At 47.2% G+C, this 22,962-nt stretch overlaps 1 protein-coding gene across 1 annotated transcript; it reads left to right on the plus strand.

The window, feature by feature from the left end:
- Window positions 1-3,936: 3,936 nt before the first annotated feature.
- Window positions 3,937-22,097, plus strand: LOC308571301 (amphiregulin-like). Its single transcript, XM_081166927.1, has 6 exons — window positions 3,937-4,180; window positions 6,493-6,672; window positions 11,899-12,076; window positions 14,910-15,059; window positions 17,447-17,546; window positions 19,733-22,097. The coding sequence occupies exons 1-5, from the start codon at window positions 4,135-4,137 to the stop codon at window positions 17,532-17,534; spliced, it is 642 nt and encodes a 213-aa protein (XP_081023053.1). The 5' UTR covers window positions 3,937-4,134; the 3' UTR covers window positions 17,535-17,546; window positions 19,733-22,097.
- The last annotated feature ends 865 nt before the right edge of the window (window positions 22,098-22,962 follow it).

A 22,962-nucleotide genomic window follows, 5' to 3' on the forward strand; every position in this document is an offset into this window, starting at 1 on the left:
GGAAGCCGCCCAGAGTGGCTGGGGAAACCCAGCCAGATGGGCGGGGTACAAATAATAAATTATTATTATTATTATTATTATTATTATTATTATTATTATTATTATTATCTGGCCCAATCACCTTCTAAATCTGGCCCGTGGACGGTCCGGGAATCAGCCTGTTTTTACATGAGTAGAATGCGTGCTTTTATTTAAAATGCATTTCTGGGTTATTTGTGGGACATAGGAATTCGTTCATTTTTCCCAAAAAAATATAATCCACCCCCCCACAAGGTCTGAGGGACAGTGGACAGGCCCCCTGCTGAAAACATTTGCTGACCCCTGCTCTATGCTTTATGGTGATGGTTAATAATCAGCAGTTTCTACTGTTCAATTTCTGAAGGGGAATAAGGCAGGGAGTCACTTCCCAGCCAAAGGAATGCACATGGCAGAGAGTTAATGCTTTATTGTCGAAGATAATGCTTACAATTGCTTCTCCACACCAATCTAACAGCTAGGCAGCTGTTCCCAGCTCCGTACTCTATGGAGTAGTTGAAGCAACAAGAGACACTCCCCTTCCACCAGTTTATGTACCTTCTTCTGCCGGGCTGCGTGCATGCAGCCAAAGACTAGGTAAAAGGTAAAGGTAAAGGACCCCTGGACGGTTAGGTCCAGTTAAAGGCGACTATGGGGTGCAGCGCTCATCTTGCTTTCAGGCCGAGGGAGCCGGCGTTTGTCCACAGACAGCTTTCCGGGTCATGTGGCTAGCAGGACTAAACCACTTCTGGGGCAACAGAACACTGTGATGAAAACCAGACTGCACAGAAATGCTATCTACCTTCCCGCCAGAGCAGTACCTATTTATCTACTTGCACTAGTGTGTTTTCGAACTGCTAGGTTGGCAGGAGCTGGGACAGAGAAACAGGATTTCACCCTGTCGCGGGGATTCAAACTGCCGACCTTCCGATCGGCAAGTCCAAGGGGCTCAGTGGTTTAGACCACAGTGCCACCTGTGTCCTGCCTGCGTGGTAACGTCCTCTGCTCCTCCCTTTTCACTCCCCTCCTGGTACTACAAGATAGTGATGCAGGAGAGAGTGGAAACCCCTGGCCCTTCCCCTGCCTGACCTGCCTCTTCCTCCTCTTCTTCCGACCCATCCTGTACTCCACCCTCCAGCTCTGAAGCTTACCCTGCCTCCGATTCTTGCCTCCTGGCTGGCATAGGTCCCCACAAACCACTGCCCCCCTATCCCGAGTCATGTTCCAGCGTGCTGCCACTCCATCCTTGTTGTTTGCCCTGGCAACTGCCTTTGACGATAGCGCCTGGAAATAACGCTGACATCAAAGGATTCCTGCTCCTGCCAACCTAGCAGTTCGAAAGCACGCCAAAGTGCAAGTAGATAAATAGGTGCCGCTCCGGCGGGAAGGCAAACGGCGTTTCTGTGTGCTGCTCTGGTTTGCCAGAAGCGGCTTAGTCATGCTGGCCTCATGACCCGGAAAAACTGTCTGCGGAGAAACGCCGGCTCCCTCAGCCTGTAAAGCAAGATGAGCGCCGCAACCCCAGAGTCGTTTGCGACTGGACTTAACTATCAGGGGTCGTCTACCTTTACCTTGTCCAAAGACAAATAATAATATTAAACAAAAATAAAACCTAACAGCCTTGAACTTCGCCATCGACATTGCACACTGAGCAGACACACAGGTCACCTGCTCACTATAGTAAGATGTGATATCAGTAAGGCAGCTACGGCAATGACTCGCCTCTCCAAAAGGAAATGGGAGATGCTAACAACCGTTGGTTTTCCACTGGCTATGGTTTTCCCAGTAGTGATGTATGGAAGTGAGAGCTGGACCATAAAGAAGGCTGATCGCCAAAGAATTGATGCTTTTGAATTATGGTGCTGGAGGAGACTCTTGAGAGTCCCATGGACTGCAAGAAGATCAAACCTCTCCATTCTGAAGGAAATCAGCCCTGAGTGCTCACTGGAAGGACAGATCCTGAAGCTGAGGCTCCAATACTTTGGCCACCTCATGAGAAGAGAAGACTCCCTGGAAAAGACCCTGATCTTGGGAAAGATGGAGGGCACAAGGAGAAGGGGACGGCAGAGGACGAGATGGTTGGACAGTGTTCTCAAAGCTGCCAGCATGAGTTTGACCAAACTGCGGGAGGCAGTGGAAGACAGGAGTGCCTGGCGTGCTCTGGTCCAGGCGGTCAGAGTCGGACATGACTAAATGACTAAATAACAACAACAAACAACCATTACCAAGACGAAGGTCTACCAGGCTTGCATGTCGATGATGCTGCCTTATGGTAGCGAGTCATGGGCAACTTACACCCACCAGGAGCAATGCCATATGTGCTGTGTCAGAAAGATTTTGGGCATCACATGGCAGGACACAATTCCAAAGACGCGGTCTCCCAAGCCTACATTCTCAGCATGCTTGCACTCCTGTCTCAGTGACGGTCTACGCTTCCTTGGTCGTCTCAACAGAATGGAAGGTGGCCGGATCCCCAACGGAGCTGGCATCAGGCACCAGGCCAGTTGGCAGACCAACTCCGCGTTGCAAAGATGCCTGCAGACGTGACATGAAGGCAGGGGCGCCGACGTATAAAAAATATTGGGGGAGCCCGCAAAAGCTCATGAATAATAAATAAGCTCATGAATATGCAGATAAAGTGGCGCCGCCTCCTCGTGAGCGAATAGGGGAGAGCATGCTGCGCCTATTAATCAGCTCCGAAGGAAATTGGGTGGAGCTTTTGCTCGGGAGGGAGGGCAGGAGGCATGCAGCCCGACCCTGTGCATTTTGGGCTGGGGGAGGGGCGGTGGTGGCGCTCTGCTGGAGGGGCGCCCGAGATTATTGGGGGGGCAGAGCCCCCCCAAACAAATTTTTGAGGGGGCTCGGGCCCCCTCAGGCCCCATGGAGTCGGCGCCTATGCATGAAGGCTGGCAACATTAACCACGCCCTGTGGAACTCCCTAGCGGATGACCACAGTGCCTGGAGACTGTCAGGTCGTGTGTCCACAGTAGTGACCAGTGGGGGAATGGCCGCTGGGACAAAAGCAGAGAGAAGGAACACCACAGCGCACCTGCAGCAGCACAACCAGATGCCCCACCTGCAATAAAACATATCTCTCCCTTATCGGTCTCTACAGCCACAGCAGGCGCTCTAACTCTCCAGCAGTCTGACGTCGTCTCCAATGGCACACTCTTCCATTGCGTCTCAAGACAGACAGACGCCAACAACCAGGAGCGGACTTGGGTCTTTCAAATTTCAGTGGCACCCCATGCAAGGCCAAAATTTAGCACCCTTGCCAAAATTTGCCACCTTCTGTCCTGCCTGTGCACTACGTCATAGTTGCAACACCCTGTGGCAACCGCCTCTGCCAACAACAGAATATATTTTCTGTTATGATTATTATTTTTCAAAATTAGCGATACAGTAGTACCTAATATTTCCGTATGCCACTTTAAGACGTCGAAATATTGAACAGTTTGGGAATGGATGTCATTTTGTGGAAGTGCTGGGAGATTCTCACTTCTTTTCTTTGGCAATGTAGCGGCCCACCTGGCGCATTATTTAATTGTGGCTTGCAGACCCTCCCTTGACATGCTCCAAAGTCTTGGGAAGGACTGAGGAGAAGCTGAGCAGGTGTATAGCACTTTCGCTGGCGCTTGGGCCTGAGCGCAACACGGAGTTTCTGAATGCCGCAGCAGGCGCGCAGGAGAGTGTCCCCGGGGGGACCCCGCGCCCTTCATTCTGCCCCCCCCCCCGGGATCCGGCCGGAGCTCCCTCTCTCCGGGCTCGTGGGGAAGCCGGTAGCAGCTCGTGAGCCGCGGCTGAATCACCTCTTGGCCCGCCTCGCCGCCTCTCCGCGCCCGCTCCGCCTCCGCGCCCTGCTCGCTCTTTGCGCCGCGCGCACCTGGGTGGCGTCTCCGGAGGCGCTCTTGTACCTTTTCCCCACCCGCCTGACGTCGAGCTGCGTCCGACCGGCCTGCCTGCCTGCCTCCACCGCATATATATCTCTCGGCAGGGATGGAGCAGGGTTGCCGTACGGCGCTCGCAGCTCGCCAGGCGCCCGTCGAGTCCCTCTGAGCCGGAGCCGCCTTTGCGCGCCTGCCTAGCCGTCCGCCCCCCGACGACGCGCCCGTGCCCTCCATGCGCGCCACGCTCGCCCTCCTCCGGCTGCTGCTCTGGAGCTTAGGTGAGCGGCGGGGCGGGAAGAGGGGCAGGTGGGTGGGCGGGCAATGAGACCCTGGGCTGGGGGGTGTCGGGGTTAACTTCGGGTGACAGACCCAAGACGGTGCGCTTTGGAGAGAGACGCACAGAGAGAGGCGTTTCTGGTACAGCGATGGGAACTTGCTACATTTTCTCTCGCTTCTCACGGCTTGGCTCCAAGACCCGACGGCTTCCTGATTCCAGGAGGTTGGGTTGGAACAGCACCATTGTTTTGAAACAGGAGGCACCTGAAAGGCTGCGGGGGGGGGGTTCCTCTCCTTTTCCCACGCCCTACACTTTTGATCTGGCCTCGCTAACCCTACTAGATACTTGTTCTTCCCTGTTTTTGTGACATCCTAATTAAAGCTTCCTTTATTTTTAATTTTATTTTTAAACTGCTGTTCCCTCCATGCATCTCTCGTGCATTTATGTGTCCTTCGTAGATCATAGAAAGGTGATGCTGGAAGAAAGTACCACCCAGGGTCATCTAAGTCCAACCTCTCAACACACAAGGTCCCCCATCCAATTTGAAACCAGACCAGACCCTGCTTAGCTTTGCAAATGTGATGGCAGTTTTATTGTTGCACCATTCGGAGGATGACTAGGATGAGCTCACCTGTTGGTCTCCAAATGTTGTTGGACGCCAGCTCCCATCAGGCCCAACCAGGGTGGTTTGGTGGTCAGGGATGGCAGGGGTTGGGGCCTGACAATGTCTGGAAGACCGCAGGTTGCCCATCTCACCCACAGGTGGGACAGTTGGTCCAAAGGTCACCCAGTCTACTGACCTTCTTGGCAGAAGCTGCCTCCAGACTGCCACTGTTTTGTCGGCAGAAACTGGAACACATGCCGGAAATTTAGGTTTCTGTAATTTAGGTGGATTAAGGTGCTCTGTTGCCCTAGTGCTACAATTCACTTTGTAAAAACACTTTTAGGAAAGTGACGGGGAATCTTTTAGGAAAGTGTGGAATGAACGAACAATTAATGGAAAGACGTGTATCTCCCCGCAAGTGAATCTGGGAGAACGCTTATTGTCATATAAGCACCCCATAAACAATTTGGAATGAATGCTCCGAAAAAACTGGGCATAGTCGTAACCCCTGTGTGAACTTTGTGCAAGCAGATCAGGATGAATGCTGAATTGAACTGGTTGTCTGAAGAAGCTCGGAGTGGGGAATTTGAACCCAGCTCTTTCCAGTCCAAGTCAGGGGCTAACCATTGCACCTTGAGCTTAGAATTCATATAGCACCTCTTATATCAACAACTCTGCAAGATAGACCAGTATTCCTGTTTCTGTATTGTAGATGGGGGGTGGTTCGAATAACAAAGGGGTTAAAGAATTATGTGGCTTATGGTCTTTATAACATACTTACAACGGAGTAAGTCCCACTATGTTCGGCTGGGCTTCCTATGAGGAAAGTGCTTATAGGCTTGCAGCCACAATGCACAGTTACCCCCCTTCTAGAAAGGTGCATTCCCTCTCAACTGTAATTTCTGTCTGACCTGGAAGCAGGGGGCAACCAACTTCGTATACTCCAGATGTTGTGGACTACAGCTTCCATCAGCCCCAATGACGAAGTCAGGAACGATGGGGTTGCAGTCCAGCAAAATCTGGAGGGTCCCGTGTTGGTTATCACTGAAAGGGATAATGAGTAGGTAATATGGGATTAGGCTGATTGGGAGTTCCTCCTATAGTAATTGCCTGCGCAGGCGTTTTGGTCCAAACCCCTGTGTTAGTCTAAGATGTGGCTAATGTCAGCAACTGTCACTGCTCTGCGCAATGGCGGCTTGTTTGTCTTGGTCGCCGGATCCCCGAAAATCTTCATCTCAGGACGCACTGGATAGCTCAGTTGCTTAGAGCATGGTACTGATAGGGCTGAGGTTGCAGGTTTGATTCCCTATATGGGACACCTCCACCCCCCGAACCAGATATTCTCAGAAGTAAGTCGTTTTGAATTGAGTAAGTCCTTTTAATAGGAGTGGGGTTTCCCTCCAAATTCAGAGTCATTGTAGCCATGGACTTGTGCCTATAGTGGAGAATCTGTTTCTCGTAAGCGGCGCACTGATTTTGTCAAACAGAGCATAGCAACCCAAAACTTGGGAGGCATTTTTAAAATACCGGGGAAGTATAAATGCATTCGCTCATTAGAAAAGCCGAGAGCTGCTTCTCGGGTGACTCACGGCTGCATAAGACTACATAAGTAATAGCTGCCTAATGTAACTTTCAGGTAAACACCTCTCTGCTGGTTTTGGCTGACTAGTAAGAATGGCATCCTGATTTGTCTCATTTCTCTCTTGCAGTGTGCCAGCATGCCGCTGGATCAGGGCTAAATGTGACGGAACAAGAGCAAAACATGCCCGTCCTGAGGACGCTTAATACACCTGCAACTGGGGTGTTTTCCTCGGGAGTTGACTACGAAGAGACTGAAGAGGAAGAGGTGGCGATGGCACCTCAATTCCTTGTAGGTGATTCAGCTACAGGTATGTCAAAGTTGAGCTTTTGCCTGTGGAGAGCTCTTTCGTCCTTGGCTGTGGGCCATGTGGAGACGAGCCTGCTGCTGGGATGTGGTGGGTTTTGTGCAAAAAAGCTGCTGGCGTGTGTCTTCTGCAAGGAAATATAGGAGAGAGTTTTTAGTTGGCCAACTTTGATTACAAGAGCATGCAAGCTTTAAAGGGTAAAGGGACCCCTGACCATTAGGTCCAGTCGTGGCTGACTCTGGGGTTGCGGCGCTCATCTTGCTTTATTGGCCGAGGGAGCCGGCGTACAGCTTCCAGGTCATGTGGCCAGCATGACTAAGCCGCTTCTGGCGAACCAGAACAGCGCACGGAAACACCGTTTACCTTCCCGCCGGAGTGGTACCTATTTATCTACTTGCACTTTGATGTGCTTTCGAACTGCTAGGTTGGCAGGAGCAGGGACCGAGCAACAGGAGCTCACCCTGTCGCGGGGATTCGAACCACCGTCCTTCTGATCAGCAAGTCCCAGGCTCTGTGGTTTAACCCACAGCACCACCCGCGTCCCTGCATGCAAGCTTTAGGGTCCCACAAATGCTCTGCATTTTTGTTGGTTCTACTTCCTATGATCCAAGCACTTGCAGCTGGGCTCAACTATATATTAGCGAGATGTTGGGAGAGGTCCTAGGGATGCGGGTGGCGCTGTGGTCTAAACCACTGAGCCTCTTGGGCTTGCCGATCGGAAGGTCGGCGGTTCGAATCCCCGCAATGGAGTAAGCTCCCATTGCTCGGTCCCAGTTCCCACCAACCTAGCAGCTCAAAAGCACAGTGCAAGTAGATAAATAGGTACCACTCCAGCGGGAAGATAAACGGCGTTTCCATGTGCTCTGGTTTCCGTCACGGTGTCCTGTTGAGCAAAAATAGGTTTAGTCCTGCAGGCCACATGACCTGGAAAACTGTCTGTGGACAAACGCCGGCTCCTTCGGCCTGAAAGCGAGATGAGCGCTGCAACCCCATAGTTGCCTTTGACTGGACCTAACCATCCAGGGGTCCTTTACCTTAATTGCAAGGGGTTCCTACATTTTGTCAGGTATCCCATTGTGTAAAAGAAAAGAGAGAAATGTTATTATTATTAACCCAAATTTTCAGGACAGGAAGAAATGAATGGATTTCAGTTTCTCCCTTCTTCAAATTCAAGTTTTCATCGTCTCCACAGAATAATATAATACTCAAATTCCAGTGCTTTTTAAAAAAAAGTGTTTAGGGGTACTCTTATTTTGACTCAAGAAAATCCCCATTTTATAGTTCAAATTGGGGAAAATAAAGACAGTAAATGGACCAAAGTACAAAGATTCACAAAACGTTTAGGGGTATCCATACCCCTGCATCCCCCCCAGAAAAAAGCACTGTCAAACTCAATAATTCGCTTTTCACTCACCAGTTAGCATTAATTTACACTGCTGTAAGTTAATTACCCTATAACGTAGCAACAATGGACCTTAGACATATTTTCCCATAAGTCACACCAAGTGAATATGAGGCTAAGTAGAAACTTGCCCTGCACTACCACAGCCCAGTAGGATTTCCTTCCTTTAATATTACTAAACCTTTTAAATTTGAGGTTTTCAAAATCTGAACAATGTGATCGTATCTTGGGTTGCAGTTCTCCTGCAACCGCTGTGGGCGAGAGTTATTTTGAATATTATTTAATTAGTGAAACCTGGGTATCAATCTGATAAGCTTTCCCAGTGCATAGTTGCAATTAAGTTTTGGGATGGCAGCAGAATGTGTTGTTTGTAAATAGAGCTTTAAATTTCTGGCAAACTCAAAGCATAAGCTATTTCTGCTGCTATATGGTAGGTGATCTGGGCTGCTTCTGGTTCATACTACTTTTGCATCTGCTTGGCCATAAGTCCATTTAAATAGTAATCTCTGAAACTTGTATTTAAATATATATTTCAAAACACATTTCCTAGCCAAGTACATACTCTTCAAATGTATTTTTATTCTTTTTGGAGCCAAGATCTGGGCTGTAACACTCAAGAACTTCAGCAGATAGTAGATAACAAAATTCCCATCTGTACATTATTCTGGGAAGTGCAGATGTTTGAACTGGAATTCACCAAGAGTGAATTTTTCTGCAGTACACTGCCCCCAATGTGTTCGCATTCTGCTGCTGAGACAATGCATTTAAACCAGGCATCCCCAAACTCGGGCCCTCCAGATGTTTTAGGACTACAATTCCCATCATCCCTGACCACTGGTCCTGTTAGCTAGGGATGATGGGAGTTGTAGTCCCAAAACTGCCTGAATTAAGCCCTTCAGCCTTTGGTTCAGAAGCAGTCTCATTCTTTGGCTCACAATTGAGCCTTTAACCCTGAGAGCTGACAGCGTTGTTGCGTTTGAGTTTTAAGGAAATGTTGATTTAGGAGAAATATTTTGCCTTCCTAACGCTCATGCCATTTCTAAGACTCTTGAGGTAACTCTGTTGGCACTTTTTCGAAATGGACTGTTGTTGGTTCCAGAAAATAAAGGAGCATAGCTACGCTGCAAACTTATAGTGGTTGCACAAGTCTTGGCTGCCTCCAAAGAATCCTGGGAATTGCTGGCTCCATTGTGGAGTCAAGGGGCAGGACAAAACCATTTAAGCAAGAGACACTTGGAGGGCTGTTGAGAATTTTCCAAGCCATCGTAGGAACATCTGAAGCTGCCTAGTACTGAATCAGTCCATTGGCCCATCTAGCTTAGTTTCTTGACCAACCTGAAAGCCTTTGGCCCCTTCGTGGCAGAATAAAGGTACCATAGGAGCCAGTCCTCAGGGCTGAGGTCTCTTCGGCCATCCCTCAAAAATATTTGAAGGGGCCAAGCCCGAATGGTGTGCACGCACAGCATCACATGATCGAATATGTGGGGTGGGGCTTACCTCCCCCCACAAAAAATATCTTATTGAAGTTGGCACCCCTGAAAGGTACAGTCAACAAACTAAGTTCTTACTCTGGAATGTGTCCATGAATAGCAGCTTGAGGAGGATACAGACTACAAATTTCCATAGTCTCCAAAGGAAACCATAAAGTGGGCCATCAACGCTCTCAGCAATTCTCAAGTATCCGTATTTTTTGCTCTATAAGACGCACCAGACCACAAGATGCACCTAGTTTTTGGAGGAGGAAAACAAAAACAAAAATATTCTGAATCTCAGAAGCCAGAACAGCAAGAGGGATCGCTGCGCAGTGAAAGCAGCAATCCCTCTTGCTGTTCCGGCTTCTGGGATAGCTGCGCAGCCTGCATTTGCTCCATAAGATGCACACACATTTCCCCTTACTTTTTAGGAGGGGGAAAGTAAGTCTTATAGAGCAAAAAATACGGTAATCCAGGTTGGGGGTGAAGAACCACCAAGGTAGAACATACAAGGTTTGGTATCATGGAGCCTAGCTGGTCTTTTGTCTTTTGACAGCCACCTGCCATGGCTCAAAGTGTTATTCGTAATGCTAATTGCAATGTAGCCGTCATGTGCTGAGCAATGTGCACCGAAAGGATGCTACGGTGTCAGTTTGTGTGCCTGACAGGGAGTTGTACTCAGTCCTGTTTCTCTGATGAGTGTCTCTGTATGATGTCTTCTAAACAAGTTTGTCATTCGTATTGTAGGTTTTTAGAGGTACACCTAGGTGGTGTGTTTTTTTTTACCTTAGGCTGAGAGAAAATGACTGACCCAACGTACTTCAGAGTTGCTGTTGGGGGGGAGGGGAGAGCTATGCGCATTGCTTAAGTTTCTTGGAGGAACAGCATGATTAAAATGCAATAAACACACCTACAACATGAAGTCTAGCAAGTCTTGCCGATCATGACCTAAAAAAACAAAAAAGGTCGTCTAGTTATGTTTTGTGTTCTTAGTACAGTGGTACCTCGGGTTACAGATGCTTCAGGTTACATATGCTTCAGGTTACAGAGTCTGCTAACCCAGAAATAGTACCTCGGGTTAAGAACTTTGCTTCGGGATGAGAACAGAAATTGTGCGATGGCAGCGGGAGGCCCCGTTAGCTAAAGTGGTACCTCAGGTTAAGAACAGTTTCAGGTTAAGAACGGACCTCCAGAACGAATTAAGTTCTTAACCTGAGGTACCACTGTACCAGCAAAATGGAAAATTCAGGAGGCGATCCTGAAACTCAGTTGTGTGTTAACTGATGCTTTTGCACAGGCATGTATCGGAGGGTTGGGTGGGAATGATTTAAGAATGTCTTTCCGTCCATTAATGGCACATGTTCATTAGCACACCGCAGCAGAATCCCACAAGCATGCATTTTTAAACTGGGAGATGGCTGTGAAATCCTCTTTAACAATTCCTCCTTGGCTGTCTGCTCAGTCCTTTGAACCCCTCTGAAATGCAAATATCTTTGGGGTTAACCATATTACCACACTTCATTAGACTTGCTAAGCATAATTAGTCGGCACTACTTAATTTGCCCTTCATGCTGAGCAGTAATGTTTATGATAAAATTAGTCAACAACAGTTATTACTAGCTGGGACTTTATTGCATTTGGGAATCAAACTCGAAGCTATATTAAAAGGGCTTTTGCACATTGACTTTCTAAAATGTGTGTCACATCAACATAAAAAGCAGAGGCAAAAATTGTTTCCCATCTGTGTCAGCTTCTTTCCTGGTCATATGTTACTTCTGGAGTGTGAGGTATGTACTAGGTCTAAAAATAGAAAGGGAAGCGCTTCCTGAAACCAAGAGTTTAATATCTGGATCAGGCACCTTGGCCTTAGTGTATAAAAATAAATAAATCACGGTTTCCTAGACTCTGTTCCTTGAGTTTCTGCTGGCACAAAGTTGTCTCCTCTAAAGACATAAGCATCTTTTGTTCATCTTCTGTTGTTGTTATTGTTGGTGCAGCTGTTTTTTAAAAATGCACCTAAAACCTCTTCCACACAAGAATATTTTCAGGGCCATCTTCAATTTATAGCAGGATGCCCAATTGCTATCTTGTTAGAATCTTGTGTATTCTAGGCAGCTCTCTAGCATGAAAGCCCTTTGTTGATCTTTGGACTTGCAGCCAAAGTGGTGTACTAGTTTGAATGGGAAACTGAGATTGAAATGCTACTGTTCTTGGCTACATCTCCCTCCCTCTTCCCCCATTTCCCTCTCAGTATGATCTAATCTGCAGTTAAAATACCACCCTGAGCTCATGGAAGCAAGGGCAGATAACTCCTCAATGCAAATAAACACTTTTTTTCCCCTTTCCCCTTTCCAGTTCCATTTGAACTTAAAAAGCCAGCAAAATCAGAGAGCGGGAAAAAGAAGCCAAAAAGAAAGGGAAACAACAAGGGGAAGAAAAACAAGAAGAAAACTCCGTGTGAAGCAGAGTTTAAAAACTTCTGTGTACATGGGGACTGCAAATATTATGAACACCTTCGAAAAGCCACATGCAAGTAAGTTGACCTACTGCCTTGGAGGGCTATCCTTCTGAATCCTGGACTTTTGCACAGAATTGATTGATTGATTGATTGATTGATTGATTGATTGATTGATTGATTTATATACTGCCCACCATCATAAGACATCATAAACAGAAGGCGTTTAAAGCCACAGCCCTGAGCGCAGGGCTATTAAATGGGCAGCAAAACATAGAAAACACAGATCTGTTGATAAATAGTTTACCGTTTTTTAAACAAAAAAGTGGGTGGGAGAATTATTGAGAAAGTTTGAGAACAAAGCTCTTATCAACCCACAGTCAACCTGCTAGGCTGAATTAACCATGAAGCAAAATAAGTCCATCAAGGGAAGAGGGGTCACTACGGAAATTTCCCATTGCTGTTTTTTTTTAACATTAATGGTCACAAATTTCTCAGCTGAGCATTTGTTTTCTCAGCTGAAGTATATTAAAATTCCCAACAGAAAACCATGCCACAAGGCAGGCTGGACGCCTTATCTCTGCTAAGCATAGAAGGAGATGTGTTGCGTTAAGATGACTTTTGAGGATCCGATCAAAGGCTTTGCAATTAGAAAAAAGCAGGAGAAAATAGTGATGTGGGTGGCGCTGTGGGTTAAACCACAGAGCCTAGGACTTGCTGATCAGAAGGTCAGCGGTTTGAATCCCCACGACGGGGTGAGCTCTCGTTGCTCAGTCCCTGCTCCTGCCAACCTAGCAGTTCAAAAGCACCTCAAAGTGCAAGTAGATAAATAGGTACCGCTCCAGTGGGAAGGTAAACGGCGTTTCTGTGCACTGCTCTGGTTTGCCAGAAGCGGCTTAGTCCTGCTGGCCACATGACCTGGAAGCTGTACGCCGGCTCCCTCGGCCAATAGAGCGAGATGAGCGCAGCAATCCTGGAGTCGGCCAAGACTGGACCTAATGGTCAGGGGTCCCTTTACCTTTATACAAAAATAAACATTATCTCCCATCTTACTGCAGGTTTTGTTTCATTTTGAAAAATGAAATGGTATTTCACAATTTATCATTGTTAATAATAATAATAATAATAATAATAATAATAATAATAATAATAATTTATTATTTTTACCCCACCCATCTGGCTGGGCTTCCCCAGCCACTCTGGGCGGCTTCCAAAAGAATATTAAAATACTATAATACATCAAACATTAAAAGCTTCCCTAAACAGGGCTGCCTTCAGATGTCTTCTAAAAGCCTGGTAGTTGTTGTTCTCTTTGACATCTGGTGGGAGGGTGTTCCACAGGGAAGGTACCACTACCGAGAAGGCCCTCTGCCTGGTTCCCTGTAACTTGGCTTCTCGCAGTGAGGGAACTGCCAGAAGGCCCTCGGTGCTGGACCTCAGTGTCCGGGTAGAACGATGGGGGTGGAGACGCTCCTATAATTTGAATTGGATATATATGTGGGCACCGAAATCTTTTAAGTGCTTGGGGCTTCTAAAAGTCTTAATCTGACCTTACGTTCCTAGACAAAGGTGTCACAGAAACCTGGATATGGGTGCTGCTGGCTGGTCTCTGCATTGATTGGAACGAGCCCAATGCCATTGTTAGAATAACTGTGGTTTTTATACATATATTCTAAATGAAGAATAGGAACGGATGGGTTCCTTTCTGAGCAACCTTTTGAGGGCCAAAGGTTGGGGGGGGAGGCAGAACCAGTGGCCAAAATGGGTGGGGCAAAAATTGTACAGAAATCTAGTTTCTGCATACGGTAACAGCCGCCTCTCGTATCTTCCATTCAGCAGGCGAAAGGTATTGCTGGAATTTGAGAGCACATAACTAGCCGAAGCAAATACGTCTGGGGTGCAAAGTCAGGCCGGTGAGGGGTGTGTCCTTGGGAAAATTCCAGAACATCTAGAGTTATGTAATGGCAGGAGAGGGTTCCTGGGGACAAAGGTACCCAAACTTTGGTGGGTTTTGCTCGCTGTCTTGTTAGCACTTCTTATTACCATATTTTTCGCTCTGTAGGATGCACCGGACCATAGGAGGGGGAGAACAGGGGGGAAAAAATCTCCCCCTCTCTGCTCAGCTCCCCTTCAGAGAAGCGGCAGGAGAAACGGAGCCCCTTCCATTTCTCCTCCCGCTTCGCTGAAGGGGCGCTGCGCAGAGAGGGAAAACTGTGCAGCGCCTCTCCAGTGATGCGAAGCCTGGAGAGCAAGAGGGATCGGTGTGCACTGACCCCTCTCGCTTTCCAGGCTTCAGGCGGCTATCCGCAAGCCTTCGGAGCGCAGCGGGAACTCCTGCTGCGCTCCGGGGGCTTCAGGTGGCTTTAGCGAAAGCAACGCGAAGCCTCCGGAGCACGGGGGGACCTCTCCCTCTGCGCTTCGGAGGCTTCGCATTGCTATCACTGAAGCCAAGGAACCTGCATTCGCTCCATGAGACGCACACACATTTCCCCTTCATTTTTGAAAAGGAAAAAGTGCGTCTTATAAAGCAAAATATACGGTAATTCACTGTGTCACCAGCAAGTCCTCTTTGCCATGTACGTTTTAAACGATTGTGGCATTCGTAAGCTGCACAATGGGCCGCCGAACTCGTAATTTGCTCATGTGTTAAAAGAAAGAATGAAGTACGCTTTTCCTGGAACGTCCCAGCCAAACTCATTGCAGCTTAGCCTACAGCTGGCAAACTCCTCACTGGCGCTGTTGGATCTGACAACATTACATGGTGAGATCCTGCTCCTCGGGCTCCAGCATCTTACAGTGTGGTGCTGATGAGCTGCAGGAGGTCATATCCGAATGGCTTGCCTTGGTGTAAACTCTGAAGCGAGCGCTCAAAAAACTGTGCGGCTAAATTTTGTGTGTGGTCAATTTTCAGGTGCCACTCGGATTACTTTGGCGAACGTTGCGTCGAGCAGTTCTTGAAGACGCACATTACCGCTGGCAACGAAAGTTTCACATCCACAGTACTTGCGTCGACGGCTGGTTTGCTCACCTTTGCTGCCATTGTGATCGTTGTAACATTGCTGTAAGTAGTACAATTTCGGTCCTCCGGTTTGTTGAAGAAACCTAGTAAATTGGTGGCAGAAGCACACACAATGTTTCACCTACATCCACATTCTCCTCTAGTCCTTTTTTGAGTGCGTTATAGGAATAGGGTGTTGGTTTGCACTACAAGTTTGTCCTAAAGTATCCCATATGAATATCATCTGAATCAATGATCTAAGCAAACAATCTGGTGAACGCTCTTGTAAGTTCAACATTTCAGAAACTTTTCAATTGAAAAGCAGTCTGCAGATGGTGTCCTTCAGGTCTCCAGGAACTGGTCAAAGGTTACACCCTCCTAACCTTTAAGATGTAAAGCTCTGGAACAAGCTTAATTTAAACAAATGATGGGTACATTGTTGTTGTTGTTTAGTCGTTTAGTCGTGTCCGACTCTTCGTGACCCCATGGACCAGAGCACGCCAGGCACTTCTGTCTTCCACTGCCTCCCGCAATTTGGTCAAACTCATGCTGGTAGCTTCGAGAACACTGTCCAACCATCTCGTCCTCTGCCGTCCCCTTCTCCTTGTGCCCTCCATCTTTCCCAACATCAGGGTCTTTTCCAGGGAGTCTTCTCTTCTCATGAGGTGGCCAAAATATTGGAGCCTCAGCTTCAGGATCTGTCCTTCCAGTGAGCACTCAGGGCTGATTTCCTTGAGAATGGAGAGGTTTGATCTTCTTGCAGTCCATGGGACTCTCAAGAGTCTCCTCCAGCACCATAATTCAAAAGCATCAATTCTTTGGCGATCAGCCTTCTTTATGGTCCAGCTCTCACTTCCATACATCACTACTGGGAAAATCATAGCTTTTACTATACGGACCTTTGTTGGCAAGGTGATGTCTCTACTTTTGGATGGGTACATGGTGGTCACCAAATAGTTGGGGGCGGATAATGGGTTCAATGTGGGATGGTGTCATGAGCTAGTGTTGCATTTGTAAACCATGGACCCTTGTGATTTCATGAGGAGCGGCCCACACTCCTGTGCCACACAATTTGAGGGGGCCCCGGTAGGAGGATGGATGGGATTCAGGCAATATCCCTCAATCACACCATGCCAGCCAATGCCTGGCTAAGTGTGCCATCTGCATAGGTTTACTGCATGTGATAGCATAAAGCAATGTCCCACTCATGGGGAAAAGGGGGTTTAGTGGCAATCGCACTGCTGCACTTTATATTGTTCATAGTAAGAATTCACCTTAGATGCTGCCTCACCCAGTTTAATCTACAAAGAGTAAGGCAGGGCATTCCGGCTCATTCGAATCCCTAAAAATGCACAGCTCAGTGCTAATAATTTAGGATAAATTAACAGTTTATAGCCAGTTTCCATAGAGGCCTGCAAATGATACCATTTGCAGGTACCCATCAATGCTTTTTTACTAGGCAAACAAAGCATGCACAAATGGATCTGTCCATGGTATCTGTTGCTGGCAGCGATGTTGCAAACTAGCCGAATGTTCTTGAACTAAGAACAGAAATGCAAAGCCAATTCACTGCCTTCTGAAGTCTCGCTTCTGTATATATCATATTCCTCCAAGGGACTCAAGATGGCCGAGATGATTCTCTGCCTCCCCTTTTTACCTTCATGAGGGCCTCGTGAGGGTAAACTGAGAACAGCTGGCCGGGCTGCCGGAAGCTACACCTGTTTGTGAAGGGGCCTTGAAGTGTCAGCCTGGATGGTGGATAAATGGATGGTGGATAAATGGATCAGGAACTCATCGTTGACACGTAGTGAAACCTCAGAGGCCCAGTCCACCTTCTCAGTACACCTACTCTGAAGGGCCCTCACATTCTTTTCCCACCCCTTGCAGCAGATTTGGCCCAAGCAGTAGGACATTTTGCAGGAATTAATGCTTGGACTCTGTTAGTCCCTTCTCCACCCCTATCCTGAGTTCCTTAAAAGGGTTTGTATACAGTGGTACCTTAGTTTACAGCCGTAATCCATTCTGGAAGTCCGTTCGTAAATCAAAACAGGTTGTAACCCAAGGCGCGCTTTCGCCAATGGGGCCTCAAAAAAAAAATATTGTTTGTAATCCAAAAAAAATGGGTTGTAATCCAAAAAAAGTTCGCAAACCGGGACACGCACTTCCGGGTTTGACGTGTTTGTAATCCAAAACGTATGCAAACCAGACTGTTCGCAAACCAAGGTACCACTGTATTTTAATGCACAGTAAACTGAAAGAACACACTCTGTTTCCTACTGGCCTTCTCAGAATTATACCATGCACGAGGCAAGTTGCTTTGCCTCCAGATATAATAGGCAATGCTACGCTTGGATTTCAGATCACCAGAGTTTGTGAAAGGGGTGTTTTGTATACTTTTGGAGGGGGCAATCTCGGTTTTCATGACGGATTCCAATGTTGTTGCTTCACAGGGTAAGGAAAAAGTGTTCTGTGTGCGATGAAAAGGAAGAAAGGAGGAGGCTCCGGCAAGAAAACGGAAGTTCCAGCAATGATGTTTAAAGGGAACTGAAGGTAAGCATTGCCACTCAATATGCTTTCTTCTCCAAAGGTTTTAATTCTCCAAGAAACAGTCAAAAATCCCTCTTCGTAGAACTGACTGGGGATAGCATCGCTTTGGGATAATAGTGCCTTTCAGGAGAAGAGGAACCACACCCCAAATATATTGCAAATCTGGCTATGCATCATATTTGGAAAAGGGCCTTAGCTTGGTAGTAGAGCATTTGCCCAGTATGTCCCCTGAACCAGATGGGCCAATGGCTTTCTATATATCCCTATCATCTGTATCAGAACTTCTACGGCGTAGTGACTAAGCACCATCTTGCGGCATCTATATGTTCACTAGGTGGATTAAAGGAAAACACTGCATCTTTGCCCATTTCCACCCATACCCTATTACCAACCTCACAGGGCGGCTGTTATAAGAATGACAACAAAGTATAGTATGCCAACAAAATTCTGAAATTCTGTATTTCCGAAATGATCACAGGGGCAGCATTTTGTCTGTTTTCAAACTTTGGGCAAGTGCTAAATTGTGTGTGGTGCATTAATTGGCTCTGTAGGTGTGAACCGATGATGCTTCCATTTCGAGCCATCCTGTTCCCCCTCTTTGGCTGCCATCCTGTTCACATCTACCGGGGAGTAGCCCACAGTAAACACAGTGGGACTCGCTTCCAAAGCAAAATGTATGAGGTTGCACTGTTTGGTTTGGGGGAAGTGAGTAGAGACAGACTATTTTCCAGTTCCACTGTCTGTCATTCCAGAGTTAAATGCAGTAGGTAGCATTTCCTTGAAAGTATGGACCCTGCAAGAGATCAGAATCGGGTTCTACGGCTGCAGGCATTCTTTAGGAAGCTGTCAGGTGCAAAGCCGTTATTGTCAGGTCAATATGAAGGCTCTGTCTAATTACGCAATCCATCTAGGAGCTGTCTTCCACTGGCTTTAAATAAGTTACAGTTCTTGTTATTAAATATACCAAGAACTCAGGCCAATGTAAGTTTCAGTAGTGGGAGTGGTCCACTACTGAAAATCTTTGTAACGAATTATTGTGTTATACATATCTTTATGAGTTAGAGTTTGTAATCTCTGTTAGAATTTGTAATCTCTATTTGAGTTTGTAATTCTTGTCAGAATACATACTTTTGAATGGATTAGTTTTTGTTATTATTGACTATTGACTTGTGAGTAGGGACCACTCCCACTACTGAAACTTACATTGGCCTGAGTTCTTGGTGTGCTTTTTTCTTGTCTTACACTGGCTGGCATTGGACATAGTCCTCTCTTGACTGGAGATTGATTCTGGGACCTTTTTGCACCCAAAGCACGGGCCCCATCACTGAGCCGCAGCACCCCTCTGAATACCAGTTTCTGGGGCATGGTGCTGTTGTGCTCATGTCATTTGCAGGCTTCCTTCATGGCCTAGGACCCTCATACCTACGGGACCACCTCCCCCGGTACGCCCCACAGAGGACCTTAAGGTCCATAAATAGCAACATCCTAGTGGTCCCGGGCCCTAAGGAAGTCAGATTAGCCTCAACCAGAGCAGGGCCTTCTCAGCACTGGCTCCGGCCTGGTGGAACGCTCTGTCCCATGAGACCAGCGCCTTTCAGGATCTGATTTCTTTCCACAGGGCCTGTAAGACAGAGTTGTTCCACCTGGCCTTTGGCTTGGAGCCAATTTGATTCCCTCCCCCTCTTTCTCTTTCTCCTTCTGTGTTAGAACTCCTATTTGGGGACTTCCCTGGCTTTTTTTCTGGCCCGTGTAGGACCAGTCTGGATAGTTAGCCTTGGTGAAGACTTGACATTTTTATCCCCCAAAAAGTTTTTGATTGAGTTTCCACCGAAATGAGGCTGCCTTTTAATGTTTTAATGATGTGTTTTAATCTTGTTTTTTAAGCTGTATTTCAATCGATTGTTTTTATATTTGGGGTTAGCTGCCCTGAGCCCGGTCTTGGCTGGGGAGGGCGGGGTATAAATTATTATTATTATTATTATTATTATTATTATTATTATTTAGTCCAACACTGTGAGAACAGGGTGCTGAACTAAATGTGCCGTTGGCATGATTCAGCAGGGTCTTCTTATGTTCACATGGCCCACTAAATCCTGCTTTTTAACTCTTTGGAAACACTTCTGGTAGCTCCCAGCTTGGCACGATGATGTTCCCTGTCGAAGCTATTACTCAGTTCTTGCCTCTTCTAGGAGATGCAGCTGGAAAGGCTGTCGCTGAAGCACACGCCCTTCCGTGGAGGCACGTCAGAGAAGGTCAAACTCAGAACCTCAGAGGAGCACGTTGAGAGCCTGAGACCTTGTCTGCCCAACATGGAAGATGCCGCAAGGGGGGGGGGGTTGCATGCCCTTGGCCTCTCTGCAGCTGCCAGAGGATGTCAAACAGGCCATCACACTTGCAGGAGTCAACATCTGCCGTTTCCACAGCTGCTGGAGAGCTGCCCCACCCTGTTCCGTACCGGAAGACGACCCAAAGACCGTGTGTGCGTTAATCTGTCACCAGAGAACTCTCGGCAGGTAGTTTACAGAGACGTCTGTGTGCAAGGGGGAGAATTTAGGGAGGTGTTCATGCCTGCATAAAGAGATGGGTTTCTTCTTCTTCTTCTTTGTGTTGTTACTGACTTCCACACACACACACCCCTCGAGGTGAAAGGAGGGGAAACAGAGCAGGCTTTGAAATAAGTCTCACGTTGCTTAAAGAGCTCTGTGACTCCCAGCCTGGGATAAACTGCACAGGGTGTGCCTCTCTTCTCATACACCTCCACCTGTTGTCATCTTGAGAGCTCCTGCTTGCTGCCTGAAAAGGTGGCAGACCAGAAATGTCACTGCTTTCTGCTTTCTGTTCTGGATGTCTTGCCAGAACAGGTGCACAAGCTGTTTCCAAGTTTGCTGCTTCTTTCTTTCTTTCTTTCTTTCTTTCTTTCTTTCTTTCTTTCTTTCTTTCTTTGATAAATGCACCTTTTTAAAGACCGATATCTCACGGCAAAACTCTCACCTAAGAGCTGCTTGTTGCTGCTGTCTCGGGGTTTGTCTAATCCCAGCAGTGGCATAGCGTGGGCGGGGCAAAATTCTTAGGGGCACAAAATTCCAGAAGGGGGGGGGAATGAAGTAGTCATCATAAATAAAAAATAGGGTGCCCTCCCCCTCACACAGAAGATCTCCCAATGTTTGTGTGGGCAGACTGGAGAGTGGATTTGGGCGACGGCCAATCACTAGGGTGCCCTCTGCACGGGCTTTAGAAAGAGACGCATTCCTAACCAATCCCCTGTCCCACCCTCTGCCATGCTCGACACTCGCAGGGCACCACTGTTGCCACTTGGGTAAGTTGCCAAACTATTGTCCCTTCATTCCAGCCTATTGGCGGGTGGTGCTGAGGATACTTGTTTTGCCCCGGGCTCTGGCAACGCATGCTATGCCACTAAATCCCAGTCAGCTGCAGTGTGCCTAAACTAGAGTATCGTTGAGCCGTCCCTTTAGCATTCAGAAGCCCAGGGCTGCTGTTTTCGCAACCTGTGCTGTGTAACAATCGAGACGGCTGAGATGTGGAAATAACACTGAAGGCCACCTACTGAAGTTCTCCTCAAAGCACAGATTGTTCTGTATTTAAGTAGGTTGGGAAGTGAATTCTAAATCAGCAGTCTGGTGGTTCCCGTAATCCTTGGAGAGCTTGCCATGAGAGAGGTCATAAAATGAGTCTGTTTTGTCAGTCCTGTTGTCTGGCTGCTTCTCCCTTGAAGCCTGGATCAGGTCTGGGGATCCTGTGGCTCTCCTGATGTTTCTGGAGCTCTTCATTAGCTCTACCCAAATTGGCCCAAGGTCAGGAATGATGCAAGTTATATTCCATCAACATCGGGAGGAAAACAGGTTCCACACCTAGATCCTTCTCCCACCTCAAGTAAAGAATAAATACTTGTGCCAATGTAGTAACAGCAGCCCCTTCTCAGTACCCTTTGGAATACAGGGGCAAATGCATGCTAGAATATGCCATTTATGGCAAAGGTGAATGATGAGCAATCATATATGACAACTTACAATATTTTGATGCAACAATTGTGGGGGGAATGGATTGCTTTGGCACACAGACTTATCGACGCTCACCACCTTCAGTGAAGTTCTTTGTTTTGCTTTTCGAAATGTAAATCTTCCTGCACTGAACAGTGGCATGGCATATCTTAAGCAGTCTAATTGTGTGTAAACTTGCAACCACATGCTATTACTTTATGCTTCCTGTAAAGTTATGTAGGACTTCCTGAAAAGCTGCATCTTAATTAACTCAAGCTACAGTCCTATATATTATTTCCTGTAAGTCCCACTGAACATTCTGGGATTTGCTTCTACAAGGGACTGTACCCTTAAGTTACACTGGGTTGTGTGTATAAGATTGTTGTGACCGAAAAGGAGAACTTGAGCGACACAGTTTGATTTTACATTAGTGTAAATATGTATACGTGGAGAAGTTTTGTTTTTTAATATTGTAAATAATGTGTTCCTGTATTTAATATGTTCGCACAACTTGACATGACCTATTTATTTTATTAAACTTTTTTACATAAATGGAAAATAAGCGAGTTGAGTCATAACAAATTTGCATACTACTTGGCACTAGATTCTGAATGATTACGATTGCCTAAATTACTGGCTGGCACAATAACAATCAGGCTATTATAATGCTCTACAATTCTTCATTGGTTTCATTTCTTCATGGCTTTTCCCAGAGAATTTTAGAGACTCTGATTTGGTGAGAGTGCTAGATGCCTAAAGGTAAAGGGACCCCTGACCGTTAGGTCCAGTCGCAGATGACTCTTGGGGTTGCAGCACTCATCTCACTTTATTGGCTGAGGGAGCCGGCATACAGCTTCCGGGTCATGTGGCCAGCATGGCTAAGCCGCTTCTGGCAAACCAGAGCAGTGCACGGAAACGCTATTTACCTTCCCGCCGGAGCGGTACCTATTTATCTACTTGCACTTTGAGGTGCTTTTGAACTGCTAGGTGGGCAGGAGCAGGGACCGAGCAACGGGAGCTCACCCCACCGCAGGGATTCGAACCACCAACCTTCCAATCGGCAAGCCCTAGGCTCTGTGGATTAGACCACAGCGCCACCCATGCCCCATGTTAGATGCCTACTGCTCCTCTTTTTCCTTGCCTTCCCCGGTTTCCTGGGGCAAGAGAGGCAACTACCCACACCTTCCATTTAAAGCACATAGCTTCCTCCAAAAATCCTGAGAATTGTAGTTTAAGGGTGCTGAGAATTGTAACTATGTGTGGTACCCACAGTTCCCAAGGTTCTTGGGGAGGGGGCAGGCATGCCTCTAAAAGTGGTATAAATGTGTGGTGTAGATCTCAGAGTCAATAAACCAGATTGTAGTGTACAGATATGCCTTTAATTCAGTGTGCCTGAGGAAGCGTGGAAGCCCTGACCTGGG

The sequence above is a fragment of the Podarcis bocagei genome (genome assembly GCF_964188305.1).
Source record: "Podarcis bocagei genome assembly, chromosome: 13".
Lineage (NCBI taxonomy): Eukaryota > Metazoa > Chordata > Lepidosauria > Squamata > Lacertidae > Podarcis > Podarcis bocagei.